The sequence below is a fragment of the Ictidomys tridecemlineatus genome, chromosome 2 (genome assembly GCF_052094955.1).
Source record: "Ictidomys tridecemlineatus isolate mIctTri1 chromosome 2, mIctTri1.hap1, whole genome shotgun sequence".
NCBI lineage: Eukaryota > Metazoa > Chordata > Mammalia > Rodentia > Sciuridae > Ictidomys > Ictidomys tridecemlineatus.
In genome coordinates this window covers 191,289,951-191,309,528 of record NC_135478.1, presented here as the reverse complement: position 1 = coordinate 191,309,528, position 19,578 = coordinate 191,289,951, and the positions used below count along the sequence as shown (strand labels likewise).

General features: G+C 33.8%; 1 protein-coding gene across 2 annotated transcripts in view; it reads right to left on the bottom strand.

The window, feature by feature from the left end:
* Ppp1r3a (protein phosphatase 1 regulatory subunit 3A) overlaps positions 1-19,578 on the bottom strand; it is a 35,539-nt gene that overhangs the window by 8,438 nt on the left and 7,523 nt on the right. The window contains exon 2 of one of the 2 annotated variants that reach the window (XM_078030961.1): positions 18,651-18,653. The exons of the other annotated variant lie outside the window; for it this stretch is intronic. Coding sequence (XP_077887087.1) covers positions 18,651-18,653 — 3 coding nt within the window. The remainder of the gene's footprint in view (positions 1-18,650; positions 18,654-19,578) is intronic. 2 annotated transcript variants of the gene reach the window in all.

Here is a 19,578-nt window from a genome sequence, read left to right as displayed (position 1 = left end):
AGCACAAACAATTCATTTGGAAGTGAGAGGGCAGACATTTCACAAAACAGAAAGGACATGATCAATGGACACAAAGAGATGATGGGCACTGCTAGAGAACAGAGAAATGAAAATCAAGATAAAAAGGTGATAGCCTTTTACATGCATTTAATTGGAAAAAATTTAAAAGATACCAAAAGTGGAAGATGATTTGGAGACACAGACTTCTTGCACACTGCTAGTGGTAGAATAAATAGTGAAACCTACTTTGGAAAACATTTTGACAGGTGCCTTCTCTAAAATTTAACATTTATATAATCCATAACTACTGCACTTACTCCTAGGCAACATGTGAATGAAAATATTTTTCAAACTGGCTTTCTAGACTAAATTAGATGATGCCTATAAATAAAATTCTACTCTAAAATTTAAAATGTCAGTCATATGATCTAGCATATCAGAGTTTCATTCAACACCTTAAGTAAATCTGATAAAGATGACAAACTTGATTATTGATGATAAAAGGGACCCAGAAATATATATGATTGTGATAAAAGTGAAATGCATTTTTCAATATTTCCCATCTTCCCTTTATGTTCCCTGAGTCCTTTTTGAACAGGTGACTTCTTTACTTTTCTGTATTCTCAGTGGTTAACACAGTGCCTGGCACATAATAGTGTGCTATTGATTAAGTAGGCGTATCCTTTCTATCCCTCCCTTTTCCTTTTTTTTTTTAAATTTTTAATTGATTTTTTTAAATGACAGAGGAATGCATTACAATTCTTATTACACATATACAGCACAATTTTTCATATCTCTGGTTGTATATAAAGTATGTTGACACCTATCTATGTCTTCATACATGTACTTTGGATAATAATGTCCATTACATTCTACCATCATTGCTAATCCCCTGCGCCCTCACTCCCCCACCCCACCCCTCTGCCCCATCTAGTGTTTGTCTATTCCTCACATGTTCCCTCTCCCTAGCCAACTATTAATCAGCCTCCTTATATCAGAGAAAACATTCACCATTTGTTTTTTGGGGATTGGCTAATTTAACTTAGCATTATCTTCTCCAACACAACCCATTTACCAGCAAATGCCATGATTTTATTCTCTTTTATTGCAGAGTAATATTCCCTTTTCCTTTTGACCTCTCACCAAAATTACCATGGCATTGGTCTTCTCTTCTCTCTCCATTAAAGTTGAATTTCAAAAAAGGATTTAGTATTTTAAAGCACATTTATTTTTATACATCTTCCAGGTCTTAAAATATCACCCTTTCTAAAGTTCAGGACAATTATTTTAATTCTGGATTTAAATGATTGCCCACAATATTTAAATTATTTATAAATTTAGAAATTAAAAATTATGAAAATATGTTATTTTGTGAAGCAAAATATTTATGGTACATAAATCATGATACATATAGTTATTTTATTTTATCATAGGAGGGTCATTCCATATTCCAAAAGATATTTTGAATCCTACTGTGCACCATGGATTGTAACAAGCCCTGTTAAATCAAAGATGGATACTCTATAGCCTCTTTATCTCAGAGAATCTAAAATGTAATGACAGAAAGAGATCCATCAATAGACAATCATAATTACTGTAATAAGTAATGTCTAGAATAACAAAAAAGACATGACAATGACTTTCTTAGAGCTAAGAGAGGCCAGAAATGAAGACACTGTCAGAACAATCAAGAAATTTTTCACAAAGAAGTAACATTCTGAGTTAGTTTTTAGGAATCAGTGAAAGGCTCCCAATTAAAGAAGAATGATAAGGTCACTTTAGGCAGAGGAAAGAACAAGTGGTTAAACATGAGAGTAAGAAAGCACAACAGTAAAAGCCACCCAGATGCAAGATGTTCAGAGGGTTTGAACTATGGAGGAAGAATCCATGGGACTCCACTGGAGTTAGTTTGAGCCAGACAGTAAATGGCTTAACCAGACAGACAAAATGGGGCTGAATTATTTAGGTATTTTTTTTAACCTATGGAGTGGAAGTAAAGAGATTAAACTTGAGAGCTAGAGTAAGAGTAAGAGAGAGACAAAGAAGGAGGGAGGAAGAGATAGGTAAGGCACCTATCCCTGGAAACACTGTAAAGGAGAGCCATGTATGGGCCACAGTGAAGCAGGAAGACTGTCACCAGGTTCCTGCAACAATTCAGGCAGGAATAATGAGAGCTAAGAATGAGGGTAATGAGGAGGGAGGAGAAGAATCAAATTTGAGTTACAAATTTTAATGCAGCATCAGTATGACTTGTTGATCAATTTCCTATGTATAATTTTTAAAATTCCTCTCTGTGCCCGTCCTTGGTTACATTTATGAGAATTAGAAATCTGCAGTGTTGCTTCTGCCAAGACCTAAGACAGGGAAAGTTAAGTCTGGTGGTTAACTGAGGATTCCTGCATTACAAGTCAGCAACGTGTTGAGTTAGTCAGCAGGCTGCCTTCTGATGTCATAGGGGGTAAGTGACCTACGAGTAGGCACAAATGTAGACACCACACTCAGGCTTTTCCCCTTATCTGTGGCTCATAGCCCTTACAGTGGATCAGCAACTTATGACTAGGTTTTCAGTTTTATTCTAGTCCTTCACAAGAGGAAATAAAATGCTTCCCAATCCACAATTTGTTAACCCAAGTCCATTAAATTCTAAGTAGTCCTTGAAATTTTTGTTACTAGATTCGGGCATTCTACAATAATGGGTTTCCAAGAAATGAAACCGAGATCACATAGGAACTTTAAGCCTCTCAATTATTCAGGAGCCCTGCTACCTTCTCCCTACCTTCTCCCACAAATGCTATCACTCTCAAATGTTACAACAGCTCCCAGAATTGCTTTCAATCAGAACCCCTAACCCAATCTCTGTAACTTCTAAAATAATGTACCTGTTCATGAGGTGAGGAGATGGAATATAGTATCACGATGTTGAAAATCTCCTAAAATGATGAAGGCCAGATTTGCAACATAAGCAACAACGTCCATTGAATTTAGTGATGCCTACTTTCCCTCCCTAATGACTGGTATTTTGGAAATTATTTCCTTTATTTAGATGGAACTTCTAGCCCCAAACCCATTCCCCATACTTATTACTAATTTAATAATAAAGTGTGTCTGCAACATATTTGCCACTATTTAGGATGAATGAAAAGATGAACAGAGGTTTCTAGTTTGAGAATTTAAAAGGATGGAGCCATCATAACTTGAAATGGGGAGTTTAGGAAGACAAGCACAGGTAAAGGAAACAGGACAAGTATTATTGCAGAAATTGTCTTTATCTTAAAAGATATTTGACCACATTGGAAATGGATACTAGTGCTTGTTGAAAGAACAAGTCCCAATTTTGCCGTTTTTCCTTTACAACTCACAGTATCAGGTTTGTATCATCTTTACAATTGAAGGTGAATTTATTCCTATTTTTTAAAGTGGGACATAATAATGAAATTTTATGTAATGATCTGCAGTAAATATTAAATATGTGCTATTATAGGGAGAAGTGAACTATTTCCAGCCAATAGTTAGGCTTTTGAGGTATCACAGTAGTTTTAAATTCATAGCAATCCATTTTCATTTGTCCACTCAATTATCATTAAACAAATATTATATTGAATACCTACAAATTCCCCAATGTTGCATAAGACCACAGTGAATAAGATGGGAGTCCCTTCCCACAAGGGTTTACCCAATAGTGGAGAGAGTAAACAAACAAAGCAATAACACACAAGTATATAAGTATGTGCTCAGTGAATAGCAGAGTCGGGGTGAAAATAGTTTCCAGTAGTATTTGACCTCTAAATTGAAACCTAAATAAGAAGTAGCATTAGCAGCAATTTCACATTTAAGGCATCATATGCATATACCTTATGAGGAAAAAGAATTATTCCAAACACATCAATTCAAGCTACAATGTAGAAAAAAAAGTGAACAATGGAAAACCAGGGCATCAGTTGGTAGTCATCTCACTTAAAAGGCATAAATTTAAATCCAAACATTGCCTCCAAAAATATGATTCATAGGCTTCCTACTTGAAAATGATCTGGTCCTTGTTTCAAAGCTTCAGGAGTTTGAAACCAGATCTACTGAATTAGTGTCTTTGACATGAGAACCCGCATCTTCAACTGAATCACTAGATCTGGTGAGATGCACTCCTGTTTGGAAACATGGGTGCAAGAGCATGTGTAGAAAGGGCTGAAATCAGAACTTCTGAGACATCATGAAGGAGCTGCAGAAAGTGCCTCCCTATGCCTCAGGCTTCCAGTAAGACATACTCAATTATGATAAAGATAGACAATGAACTTCGCTCTATGAGTGAAAGAAGTTAATTGTATACATAACTCACACATACCCAGAAAAGAGGCACACTGAAGAATAGGCCAATCTTAGGAACCAGCCCCCAGAATAAAATTTCAGAACATTGACAGGGGAGGTTTTCAACCTACCTAACACAAGAAAAAGCAAACAATAACTTGTATTTCTCAGTCAGCTGTTAATTATTCAAAATGTATCATAGATTCTTTATCTCTGAGTACCATGTTGTTTTTCAAAAAGGTTAGCCAAATTCTTCTAATTTACATAGGATCTCAGATTTGTAAAGGACCTCATACTTATATAGTCCCATCCCATCATTTTACAGAAAAGGAAGTTAAAGCCTGGTTAAGCAATGTGGCAGAAGCTTTACAAGTTATCTAGCAGGCAAAGCTATAAATGCAAGGGTCTTGGTCCTCAGGTCAGTTTTCTTTTCATAGAGGGTAAGAGACTTGAAAAAGAGCAGAAAAACTGGTGTGCAAATGTTTCTTTCCTAATAGTTAATACTTTCTAAATCAATTACTGACCATGTGGTGTCAAACCACATATTTCATCTGCTTATGCTTTATTTTTTTCCAAAATATTACTTACTCTCTTACACAGAATAGTCACTAAGTATAGTTTTCAATATGTGGAAGTAATTAATGAGTAAACTCATTATTATTACTTATTATTAGCCAATTATAGTAAATACCACCCTTATTAAAGTAGAAACCCATAACCATCCTTCCACTTTTTCTTTAAATTTTCTGTATTTTTAATTTTCATCATGTTTTCTCATATCTTTAATTCACAAGATACTTTTAAGAGTAAAATGTATAGCCCATGGTAGCATACTTGCTTAGACTTTTTAAATATATGCTTAGAATCATAAGTCTGCACTCTAAAAATAAATGAGTAGATCTCCAGTAAAAAAAATAACTTTTATTTAAAAGTATCCTCTCCAAATACAGTGAGCACTGGAATACTAATTCACACCTCCTTTATAATTCAATTGATTTATTCAGTGTCAGGATTTGGGCACCATGTTAATATTACTGCAGTGTCTGGGTGTGTTGTATTTCTTCATTTGGAGTTATGGTTAATTTTAACACTGTCAAAATGTAGCATTCTTTAGTATAATTAATATGTTTTTTCCTAAAGTTCTATAAAACCATCGTGCTAAAACTCCACATGTGTCTTAAAGTATGAGCAAAATCTCTTACAGATCTGTTCCATGAAATCTAAGTCTGATGTGATAGAATTACCCAACCAGTTAGAGCTAAGGGCAAGATTAGGTTGTGAGCAGCGAAATGTAATTCTGTTCCAAAGTGAATCAAAAAGCTGGCATAAATAGAGATCATTTCCCAAGTGAAAAATGTATGGTGCATTTGTGTCTCCATAACACTGCCTGAAAATGTTCAGAACTGTTTAAAGAGAACCAAACTTGGAATTATTGGGCATCACCTCTCACTCCATGATAAACAACTAGACAGTAAATGTTAAATTACTCAAGAAATTCAAACCAGTGCGTTTTGTTCAAAGTTTATGGTCTCATTTGATTTCCTTTGCTCTCTTCTCCCCCAAGAAAGAAATAAAATAAATGATCATTTAAGTAAGAAATTATGAAACTCATTTAAGGATTTTTTAGCAGTCATTGACGACAATATATAAGGATTTGGCCCTAACTGCATACATACAAATACACTGTAAAGCTTTCCAAGGGTATAGGAATTGCTTATTGCTTACTCTTTCTTTTCATACTGTTATGTTGATTTTTTCCTAAAAGCGGGCGTTTTAGCATTCTGACATTTCCTAACTGCGTATATATTGGAGGAAGAAGGAAAGTGTAGAGGTAAAGTTCATAATATATTTGCCAGCTACTCCAGCTACCAAGGTTTTTCCTTTGGTGCCATAGTAGCAGTGTTCTCTTGATCAGGAATAAAACAGAACAGAAGAGAAACATCTGATCAAAAGAGAGATAATTGAGATAACTGTCTAATTGTGAACAGAAGTGTCTAAGGGAAAAACTTTAAAGGCATTATGCAGAAGGAATTTAGGATGAAAAGATGCATTAAGTTCAGTTCCTTGATGATAATGCCAGAAAGGAAAACAAAATGAATATAATTCTGCATTATTAACAACCATTGAAAGAAGCAGGAAATAATCTCTAGGGGGAAACATCAGAATTTTTAATAGATTTATTATTCCCTTTATATGCTGATTCTGTGGACTAATATCTGACATGGTAAGGGGCATTTATTTTTGTGGGCTTCACATTCCTTATCTTTAAAGTGAAAGCTTGGGATTAGATTAGGAATCACAAATACAACTCTGCTCATGCTGACCTCCCTCTCCAGTACCCATGGCAGACACTGATAACAGATAAAGGGGCTTCCTTTGCTAAGCCCAGATTGAACTCAGGACTTTAACACAGCTAGGCAGCCACTACCCATCACCCTATATTGTTCAAAATGGAATCAAATTTTCTTCTCAGTTTTGACATGAAATAACACACTTTTCTGCTTGAGAGTTCGAATAGGAGTATAATTTAGAATATGTTAATTTAAAAATACCTTAATTTTAAGACGCAATTGCTGGCAGAATCAATGGAAATAACTGCTAATTTAAAACTGCAATGTAGCCAAAGATAAATTCTCAATTAAAGCCTAGTCAGTGTTATCAATTCAAATTTAATTCCACAGAAATCTGACCTGTACTACTTATGACGTAGTCTTATTATTTCTGCTGTGTGTTATAGAATGATGTATTTCCGTATCATTTTATTTATAGCCAAGTAAAACTTTTCAAATACTGGAGAATTATCCATCTCTGCAATTAATTAAATAAATAAAATGTCTTGGATAAAATCTTTGAGTTAATTTATTACATTTAAAATGTAATCACAAACCATGAGAGACCACAAATTCTTTGTGGAGACCATACTGAACTGCTCAAGCACTCAAGTAACTAAGAACATACTACTACCTCAGTGTCTATATGAATCATCTGCCTATTTTGCATAATGTTGAATTATTACATTTCTAAAACTCATCTCTTTCAATTTATAAATTAGAACACTATATTGCCTTGGTGCTTGTACTAGAAAATGATGGTAGTTTGCTTTTTTGATGCAGGAAATTTCAATAGCAGAGAAAGAAATTGAAGGACATCATCTTGTTGGAAAAAAGTCTTTGGTAATTCTCCTTTCCAAAGCATCTTCATTTTCTAACTTTTCATTTTCTACCAAGAATTACAGGACTAAAGCCTCTACAACATAAGTGTAAGGTGCTAATTTTTTTGTAATGCACCCCAAAGAATCAGGGAGAAAGATACTTCTGGTACTTTATTTTATCATTGAATGGAGCACCATGTACAATTCTGGGAGATGCGTGCTTTCTAATGAGGCACTAGGTTGTGAAGAGCCAGTGCATGATTAAATGGAATCATGAAGGTAAAAGTGTGGATTCCCCACCAAAAAAAAAATTACAGGTTGCTTTGGACTGAGATGCAATTAAAAGCAGAATTCATGAATTTTAAGTGGAGAAAGACCTATGGAAAAATCTGGCATGAAGGACTCCTCAGCCACAACCTGCCAGTACTATGGACAGAAAGGTAAATGTTTTTTAAGTGATGAATACTAGAAAACAACTCTTCAGTATTGCTTTTATGGTAGATCACAACTTTTGTGTTTGTATTAAAAAAATGCCATTTCTTCAATATAATGATTAGGACTTTTTAACAAAAATTAAAATATAGCAAAGCAAGTTGGAAATGTTAAGATATTCAGTGCCTTGTTGTGGTTATTTTGATTTAAACGTTAGGAAATCATTTCTTAGATCGTGAGACAGTTCTAGGTTGCTATGCAATCAAATAAATGAATATATAGTATTTCCTGTAATACTTTTAATTTTTTATACAATTAGTTACTGCTTTTTAGTTTTAATAAGTGTTTAGTAGCCTCTATGATATGAAGTCTGTTGGTATTCAATTCCATTTTCAATTAACTCCATTTCAAAAACAGGTTTTTAAACTAGCTCTACTTATGCTAATCATATTATAAATTAATACATCAAGGAAAACAGAAATAGGGTAAATCAGGCTAGACGGTTTGCATTAAGATCCAAATAAGAGACCCATTATCACACTAGATTTGTTTTTAACAGCATTTGAAAAGTTTTTTAGGCAGGCTCAGTAAGTCTTAAAGCATTATTTCTAAATTTAATGCTTTTGTGAACTTACGTCACAGTTAAAATTACCCTAATGCACCTTTTTGTCAATTCTTCACAATAGTATTACAAAAGGAAGGAAGAAGAGGACACATTTAAAAAGCAAATGAAAAAGAGCTCAATGGAAGTCTATTAGGCTACCTGTTGATGAGCATATAAGAGAGTCATTAATATGTGGATCATTGACATGATAGGCCATAATGACTCCTCCAGGGACATATCAGTCTATTGTGTCAGAGACTAGTTAGAGATTCATTAATGTGAAGACTTGTGACTTCTTAATATACAAATTATTAATGCAAAGCACTGAGGCATACCTCACAAATGTCCACATTTTGTGTTACACATTTTCTTTGCCAACCCCTCACCCACACCTTTTGTGAACTATTGTCTTTTTTCCATCTTCTGTCACAGACACTTCACAAAGGATTCTACAACTCGTGTGTAGAATCCTACCACTGCACCTCCAAAGACCTCCTCCCCTTCAGCCGATTCTTTGATTTAAGGCAGATTTGTACACATGAACCCTTGGAAGCATTTTGACTAAATCAGTCAAAATTTAGGATAAAATATGATTTTACATATTTATTCAGTGTCAAATTGACTTTTGGCTTATAACAGAAAAAAATGAAGAAAGCACTGTTTTAAAAAAAAATGGAATTCTGAAACATGAGTAATACAACCAGCAGCTGAATAACTTGGGCTGAAGTAGGAAAGGAAAGGGCAATATAATAGGAAAAAGAATAAAGAAAACAGAGAGAGGCATAAGAGAGAATATAAGGAAAAAAAGAGCAATTAGGCCAGGGAAAAGAAAATATCTATACTCATGTCACACATTAAATGAGAAAATGGACTTAAATCACTTTGTGCCCAGAATACAGCAGTGTCTATAAGTATCAGCTCTTATTATTGTGATGGGATTTTGCATTTATGCAAAAATAATGAAATTAATGTTTACAGTTGCTATTCAAACTATATGAAAAATAATATCACTGAAAGATGTTCAGTCTTAGAAAAAATACTTTATAAAAAAGGGGATCAAACTTTTATTCCTGCAAAAATGACCTACAGAATCTACGGAAAGGTATTAAAGTGTCTTTTGAAACTTACCCACATACCATATTATGAAAAATATGTTATAGCATAACTTTCCATCTGAGATTTTATATACTGCCTGTATTCACTTTCTTGCCATTTTATTATTTGAATCTAATCTAAAATACAATAATTTTTATTGCTATTTCTCTACTAAATTTCAGAAGAAACAGTTCCTTGTAAACTCCATATGGCCTAAACTCTTGCAATTTGTTTACAGAAGTTTATATTTATTTAATATCCATTCCCCATAAAAAATCATTAATATAACTTTTAAATTAACTTCACTGCATTGAAGAGATACTACCTAGTTTTTATTTAACATTCTTTAAATAGGAGGCAATATTATTTTAGCATAAATAACATTTGATATACTTGTCACAGCAACTAATTATAATTTGTATTCTGGCTAATGTTAATTTCATAACTAAAGGCCAGAAAACACCCAACAGTTATTGGTCCTACCCAGGTTCAGAGATGATGAATGAATATGTAAATTGAAAGAAAGAAGTCCAACTGATTTAGGAAGGTCACAGTACCATCTCGTTTTCTTTAGATCCTACCACTGGATATGATAGAGGAAGTAAGAAGGAGTTCAAAAATGCAAGATGGCTCACCAAGAGGGCATTTTGGGTCCCTGATAAAATAAAGCAAAGTTCATACAAAAAAAAAAAAATCCTAAGACAATGAAGTGGGGAAGGCTAAAAGGGACTGTGGTTGGAAATTAGCACCCAAAAAAATATGCTGTTTAAGGAAAGATAAGCTAGAAACCACATACAAATGGGAAGAATAAGGATCAGGTTCCTGAGAAAGTTGGGCCACATACTGAAACTGCTAAAAGTGTTGGGTACAAGAGCCAAGTTCTGCTGAGATTCAGTTATGTTAACAAAATGAAGATCTTGGCCACACTTTCAGCAAGACAGCAGGACTTTATAATCAACACTGTGCAGAACACTGCTCTCAAATGCATTTAAAAGACTCAGTACACCAATTGAACACCATGCTAACTCAGAATAATGTTGGAACCAATTCAACACGAATTCACTCAACAAATATTTAAAATGTGTTAGATATTAGACTAGAAGTTAAACACTACTAGCTCAGGTTAAAGTTGAGTGAATTGTGCCTTTATGAAGTTTATAATTTAATAAAAGATAAAAACAAACCAGTATTTGAAAATCACGACTGCATATCTCATAACTGGTATGTTTCCTTCTAGAGGAAAATAATAAGAGCACTAACCCAAATTTAGGGAAGGGAGGTGATCATGGAATGTTTCCAGGAGGAGAAAATATTTCATCTGAGACATGAAACCTCAATGATTACTCAGAATAAGATGCAGGAGCAGGAGAATATTCCAGGCAGACGGAGTACCATTAGGCATGTGATGGGAGGGATTCTGTCTACCCCCTTCTCCACAGATTTAAAGCTTAAGCAAAGACTAATATAGTTTCTATCAGCTCAAGGGCACATCCCTAGGATAAACTTAGTTTGCCTGAGAAAGATCAAGACTGCCAAAAGAATTTACTCTTTGTTCTAGTCAAAAGTCTGAAGATGAGCTTCTGTTCACAATTTATTAGAGCATTTACTACAAAGGATTCACAAATGTGAATCCTTCCTTCTCCCTTTTGAAATGTGTGTGCATCCCCTCTGATTGAGGAGTGCATTTGCTCCAGGACCTCAAAGTCATTCCTTTACAATGTAAGCATCCAGAAGGATAGGGCTCTCCCAGTCTCTGTGGAAGGTCAGAATCCTAACTCAGACAATTGCCAACAAACAGACACAGCTAACCTAATCGGCATTTATACAGACCAACTCTTCCAAGCTCCTGTTTGCCCCCCTCTCTGCTCATTCATTTTCTGTTAAAAATGTCTAGTCAACTCTGCACAAATTTGAGTTCAGTTCAGTTCACACTTTCTTCTCTATTGCAATAGTCTATTAGTGATTAAAAGCTGTCCTTACCATTTTATGTCTCCAAACAGAAAAAATAAATACTGATGTTTGCTTCATTTAAATGGATGCTTCCATTTTAAATGGAAATTAACCCTACCATGCTGTATAATGTTGTTTACCTCAAAGAAATGTGTTCTTTTCTCCAATTCACCACAGAGGTGAACTTTAATAATATTTTATTAAGTGTATCTATGGTATCTCAACATCTCACTGTTCTTAATGTTGCTATTCATGTCTATGATGTTTCTTGCCACATTATCAAATGTATGATTTCATTCATATTTACTAAATCCCCTTGACATAAATAGCATTATTCTTTTGGTGGATATTGCAACTAATTAACAGATTATCAGTATTTTAAAATTATACCTCAGAACACCATTTATGTTGTTTACTCCATCCATTCCTAGCCTGGCACTCCTCAGAAACATGCAGAGAGCCTTTAAAACATACCTGTGCCAGGGATTTGCCCCAGACCCAGTAAATTAAAGTCTTTGTGGTCGGGCCTGAGGATGGGTGGTTTATTTTTCCCTTTTCTCCACACAGCTGAGTTTGAAAAGCACTGGTTTATACTACTATGCCACAACTGGTTTTCAGCACATGAAGGTATGGTTAGGATGAAATTAAGTTCCTTGCTAAAAATATTCTGAGGTAGGGTTAGGGAGGAGATGGGTATACATAATCAAAAGCACAGGCTTCCACGTCTATTGTACACCAATTGTATTTCTGCTACTGTTGGAGCTGTATAACAATTTTCATTCATTGTGTGACTTACATATTCACAGTGAATTTAAACTTGCTTTAAAAAAAACTATAAAGAAACCTAGACATTCTGGGGGGGAGAGGATAAAAGATATTCATCATTTCTATGTTAACAATTATTACTTATTATAAAATCGGCCAAGTTTATGAAGATTTATACTTGGACTAGCAAAATGTTTTCCAGTTGGTATGCTAAGTGGCAAATTGCCCAAACAATTATGGTAAACGCCTTGAAGTGTATGGTCATGTGCACAAGTAGGTTAGCTCTCATAAAAGAAACAATCAGTCTTGGGTGAAAACAATAGAGATGAGATTATAGTTGCTAAAAAAAAAAAAAGAAGAAGAAGGCAGAACAATAATATAATGGTTTAAATTCAAGTCCACATACTAAGAGTGTAATATGCTTGGATTTGATCAAGTGCAAGATAATATTTCATACAAAAAATGCCATAACCACACATATTCTGGTCTTTTCATGACATGGTACATAAGTGAAACCACTTGCAAGATTATATTTGCTGTCTTTCAGAATCACTTTCAATGGTTAGCTTGATTTTTATGTACATAGTGCTGATTTTAAGGAAAATTTTTTTATAAATACCAATTTACATATTCAATCTGTCTAGTACTTAAAGTCTATTTTCAAGATAATGAGAATATTTTGAAAATAAAAAAAATAATAGCTACAATGATTTAGTGCTTTTTAAAGATAACCTAAACGTGGGATTTCTTCTTTGAGTAGATTGTTACACAACTCCACCTTCACTCTAACAATTATTAACCAGGTTCTTCATTCAAAAAGATAGACTTATAAGACACGTTTTAAGGATCTGAACTCCCAGAAGGCCAGAGGAAAGAAGAAAAGGGGCTCAGAAGAGTTTAGTGTCAAAGACAAACCACCCCCAATTGTATGTGTTCATTTGTGCCTTTCCTGTACTCTTTTTACCCTCAGATACCATTTGGGTAGAAGTCACCCTCATGGAAAATAACTCTTGTGGAGTTCACAGGAGACCCAGAGAAAATTAGAAGAGAAAGGTTCATCACTTGAACATGGTGGAACCCAAGATGGACAACTCCCCCATTTTAAAATACAATCCCCAACTCTATACACTGGCCTCAGTGTGTGATTTATTGATGAGTAAACAGAGCAGGTTGTAATCCAACACTTAGGCATTGTATAATTCCTATACAGCAGGCAGCATCAGACTTTTTAAAATAAAAGCAATATCCTGTCACTGGTAAGCTTAAAATTCTTCAATGACCCCCTTCATTTACATTCAGAATAACAGTTAAAAGACTATAGTAAGTGAAAATGCTGTCCACATGCTCCAGACAGTCTCTCTGACTTCATCTCCTACTCACCTTCACTCACTCTGCTTCAGTCACACTGGCCCCCTGGCTACTTTTTAAACACTGTTGCTCATGTTCTCCTCAGAGAATTTGCACCAGCCAGTCCCTTAAGCACAGAGCACTCTTTTCCCATATAACTTCATGGCTGACTCTTTTCAAGCTTCTGATCAATCATCACATTTTCAATGAAGCACATCCGTTAGTTAAGGAAGGAGATATTCCATATTCTACTTACTCTTCTCTGCATTTTATTTTCTCAATTGCACTTATCATCTTCTAACATAACTTGCTTCTTATTTAGTCTATTATTAGTTTTCCTGTCTAGAATATAAGCTACATGAGGACAAAAGATGTCATTTTTTTTTTCATGGATACATCCACAGAGTTTAGGATCCTTTGTGGAATGTAATATGCATTTGATACATATTTGTTGAATGAATTTTTTTCACTATCATTTTGCAAGCTCAAGAGCATTCAGCTCTACTGATATTCTGATAATTCTTTTCTTTCATGTCACTGTTATTAAAGAAGAAAACATATTTAAATAATGTCCATGTATCCATCCAAGAGGATAAAGACCAAACTTCTTGGACTAGTCTTTTATATTAAGTTCACATATTAACCTTAGTTTTTAAAGAAAGTATTTGGATCAAAATTAATGACAACAGGAAATGGCCCTTACTACAGGACTATTGTTGCAAGATGAAATATCTAAAACTCAAGCAGGTGTGGTGGTGCATATCTACAATCTTGGCAGCTAAAAGAGGCTGAGGAAAGAGGATCACAAATTCTGTAAGTTCGAGGCAAGTCTTGGCAATTTAGCAAGACACTGAACAGTTCAGCAAGACCCAAACAATAGAAAATTCTTCTCAGAAAATCTTTAATGCAGTCTTACAAATAATATTTTCAATGAAAACCTATTTAGATTTATATATTAAAAGTTTATGGGAAAAATACAAAATGTCTGTAATTTAATTTTTAGCTAATTTAATTGAAACAGTTATTCTGAAATGGTGAAAAAAAATTTTATCAAGGTCATGCATCAGCTACCTCAATAATACATTTATACTTTGGATAGGGACTTCAAGTTTTATATACAGAGTTATGTAAGGTATTAGGGACTACATTAAAATTCTTAATGAACTCTGAGAAGTTAAATGTGGTGATATAAGAGGTAATTGATATATCATTAAAAATGAAGCATGTTTTATTTTGGTAATAAAATTTTATGACTATTCAGACCTTATGCTAATGTCCTAAAATACATGTTTGCTTCTTATTATTATCATAAAGCAAAACATAATTTTAAAAGTTTTTAAAGTATTATGTCTAATGATTGTAGTACCAACAGTATTCCCCCTTGAGTTTTTTAGATATATGCTCATGAGTTTAGTCCTGAGGATTACCCAGGGACACTCTGATACTGAACTACACTTCCAGTCAAGTTGTTGTTGTTGTTGTTGTTGTTGTTCTTCTTCTTCTTCTTCTTCTTCTTCTTCTTCTTCTTCTTCTTCTTCTTCTTCTTCTTCTCCTTCTCCTTCTCCTTCTCCTTCTCCTTCTCCTTCTCCTTCTCCTTCTCCTTCTTTTAAATTTATTTTGAGACAGAGTCTTGTTAAGTTATTGAGGCTTGACTGGAACCTGTAATTCTCCTGTCTCAGCCTTCCATGTAGGTAGGATTACAGGTATGTGCCACTATGTCCAGAAAGCTCATTAAAATTTTTCAGAATACTTTAAACATATTCTATATTCAGCAAAATCAGCAATTGGCTACAAACTAAAAAATAACCACTGCTTGAAGTTTTTAAAAGTAAAAAAAAAATTTGCCTATAAGAATCAAAGCAACTGAATTCCTCTACTATATAGTTTTAAAATATTAATATGCACAAATGTGAGAATTATTTATATTCTTCTTGAATTTTTCTGTAAATTATATCAAAATAAAAATTAAATAGTATTCATTAAAGTGTGGCAGACACATATCACTACCTCATTGTAGGACTTAAGTTAAAAAAAAGTTATATACATTTCATTACATTTCTGACCTCATAAACCTGGCATTTAGTTGGGAAAAAGAGGACAATTACAACTTTGGGTTGTTTTTTTTTTAAGTGAAGAAAAGGGCAATATTTGACTAAACACCAGATGAATGATGGAGGCATTAAATACCATTCTTAAGGAAGGGAAGAATCTGAAAAATTTGGAGACACCAAGAAAGCTTCACGAGGAAAAATAACAATCTGAACTTGTCCTTGATAGAAAGTAGGAATAGGATAGTCAGAGACAAGAAAAGTCAGCTTTCAAGTAGGCTAGTGTCATGGATTGAAACAGTAAAAACAACTGGAAGAGCTAGAGTTTACATATTGAAAACTTTTAAAAATACAGGTTTGGCTCTGTCCATCTTTACATATAATTTTTTATAATTTAACCAAGTAAGTCCAAATGCTTCTTCTCAATACCCTTCCTATGTTATGACCAACAAAATATAGCCACAGAATTGTTTTTTTTTTTTTCGTTCATGATTTAAGTGTAGTAATACATGATCTTATTTGAAAATAGCCTAAGCATTTATGGAAATGCTTTAGAGTAAAATAATTTTAGGATTTTTTCACAAAACTTTTTGCTTTGATCAAAACTACATAATTTAAATACAAAATTCAAAAGTGACAAAAATAAAATGTGAAGGTTTAAAAAAAAATATTCGTGTATGGGGAGTACCTAGAAATGCCACCATTATAAACATTCTGTCTAAACTGATATAGAGGGCAGTACATCAAAGGTTTTCTTCCTTCCAGACATACAATTATCATATTCAACAGTAAATCTCTTGCTAAATATTATTTTCCTTATCTATAAATAAGTTTCATCAGATGTAATAATGGCAAACACAAACCTATTCATCTAAGGATAGCTTTTCAAATTTGTATTCTATAGGCTGCCACTCTATAGGGAAATCCTGCCAGAAATATTGTTAATTTAAAAGAAGCAAAACAAAGTAATGCAAGCCCCATAATGTGGATAGATCAACAATAGGCCTTGGGCTCAGATTGAGCTAAATAAGTTTTATGAGATTTGTAAACAAGTAACTCAAATGTTTGCATAACTGCCATTGTCAACAAATATGACTTGATTTTATAGCTTTGAATGAGATGTTACTAATATAGAAAATATACACTATTTGAAGAATGTTTTATATGCACTATACACACATGTGCACACACACACAAAACTGAATGAAGAGCTTACATGTACATATGTGTGTATGAGTGTATTTCCACAGAAAAAGCAGTGGAATTTCCTAGATAAATTATCAACTAGATTAGCTGCTCTAGTTCTCTACATATATTCACTGATTAGAACAAAGAGCTGTTACTTAAAATTGTATACAAACATACAGACACATCATACACATGCAATCAGGAAATTCACATATATTCAAATGATTTGTGCTTGTAAATAAAATATTAACCTTTTCTACAAAAGAATAAACTTAAGCTTATTTAAATTTCACTTGTTCTGCATTACGTTTGATTTTTCAAATTTACTCAAATTCTTTTTAAATATCTTTATGTTCTTAAATGGAATTTTATTTAATAACTAGATGTCTAGAAATAACATAACTATAATTCTAAGTTATTCTCGGTTTATCTAAGAGGTTTTCAGGAATTCTAATATAGCTATATTTTTAGGTAGCACTGAAGAAAAAACAATAACATTCTGAAGTATTTTTAAATTTCTAATTTTATAAAATGGTCTCCTTCCATTCTCTGGCTTCCAAAGAAATAGCATAATAATAATATCTTCAATACTCAGAACTGAAAGCTAAGTGTGCTGGATTAGGAAAGCTCCTTAGCCAGCCAGCTGTTAACCCATTGGCTGCCCCTGACACAGCAGAGCCAAAAAATGTAAGACCCTGTAATAAGGATCTTATTCACCCCTAGAAGAATTCAGCTAGCGATGGGTTTTTACTTTTCTGATTTTTGCATTAAAATGTTACAAACTAGTTTACTAGTTTATTAGCTTAAGCCTCTGGGAGGAAATCTAAAGTTATTGAGGGTATTTGACAGGGAAAGTAGAAATCAATGAGAGAAACCATATAATTTTGCTTAACTTTGAGTATAAAGTATAGGAATTCCAACATTTAATTCAACTGAAAGAGTAAATGAATGACTGAAGACAGAATAATATGAAAGACTATAGTAAAGACATAGAACTTCCTTACAGAATACATTACTAAAGAATACAATTGTCCAGGAGATAATTAAAAAGAGACACACAATCATTTGACTCCAGTGGTTTTCAGAATAATTCTGCCTGAAAGCAAAGGACAGAATTAGATAGTTTCTTCTACAATATGAATCAAGGAAAATTGTTTGGAAATCAAGTGCCCTGGGCTGGAGATGTAGCTCAATGGTAGAGTTTGCCTGGCATGCACAACGCCCTGGGTTTGATTCTAAGTACTGGAAAAAAAAAGGAAGGAAGGAAGGAAGGAAGGAAGGAAGGAAGGAAGGAAGGAAGGAAGGAAGGAAGGAAGGAAGGAAGGAAGGAAGGAAGGAAGGAAGGAAGGAAGGAAGGAAGGAGAAAGAAGAAAGAAAGAAAGAAAGAAAGAAAGAAAGAAAGAAAGAAAGAAAGAAAGAAAGAAAAGAAAGAAGGGAGGGAGGGACGGAGGGAGGGAGGGAGGGAAGGAGAAAGAAAGAAAGAAAGAAAGAAAGAAAGAAAGAAAGAAAGAAAGAAAGAAAGAAAGAAAGAAAGAAAGAAAGAAAGAAAGAAAGAACGAAAAGAAAGAAGGGAGGGAGGGAGGGAGGGAGGGAGGGAAGGAGAAAGAAGAAAGAAAGAAAGAAAGGAAGGAAGGAAGGAAGGAAGGAAGGAAGGAAGGAAGGAAGGAAGGAAGGAAGGAAGGAAGGAAGGGAGGGAAGAGAAGAGAATGAAAGAAGAGAAATTCAGTGCTGTATTAAGATCAGAAACATTGATAATTATTATTCTATGCACCTCCTTAAGATTATATATGAGGAAGGCAATCTCTTTTTTTGTTACATCTGAAAAAGATTTTTTCTACTGTTAAGTGCTTAAATAAACTAAATTGTATCAATATGTTATGAAATAACAAATTTTAATCTCCAAAAGGAGTTGTTGGTAAAATAAATATTTCCAGCTTCATTCCATACACAGTTTGTGAAGCTGAAATTTACCTGAACAAAAATTCTGTGGCTTGCAGTTGGGTTAAGACATCTGCAGTAATTATTTTAACAATGAAAATTAGCTTGAGGTTTTTCTTTTAGAATTAGAGTCAACAGGTTAGGGTTGTACCTTGGCTTAATTTTGTAAAACAAATCAGAATACCACAAGTAGTTAGGGTTAGGAATCCTGATACTATCTTGGACTGGGAAGTGTTTTCACATGGTTAGGAAAAGCACTGTCACCATCCAGCATGATTAACAAGTATCTCTTTGGAGGAAGGGAAGTAGTTTGACCATTTGCTACTTCAGACTTCAAAAGGGGCAAAATTCAAGTACACAGTTGAGCAAAGAGAGCCACTGTCTTACAATATTCCAATTATAATTGTGAATTGAATAGCACTAATGGAAAACACAGATCATTTTCAGCGTAACTGGGGGGGATATTAAATTTTCCTAACACATGTTTGTTTAATGTACAACCAGTCTACATCATCAAACAATACAGTGAAACAGTCCAGTTCAGTAATTTATTTCTATTCTTCATAAAAAATTTTAAACAGCAGGATAGCATTATATTAAGCTTTCAAAATCAATTGTTATTTATGTAATGGATAATGATACCACCATGCTGCTTACCCTTGGAAAGTTATCAGAGCAACAGAACAGAAAGCTGAAAAGATTTGAGAAATGTGTCCTGAGAATCTTTTCCTGTTCATATAGTGGTAGAATACAAATAATGC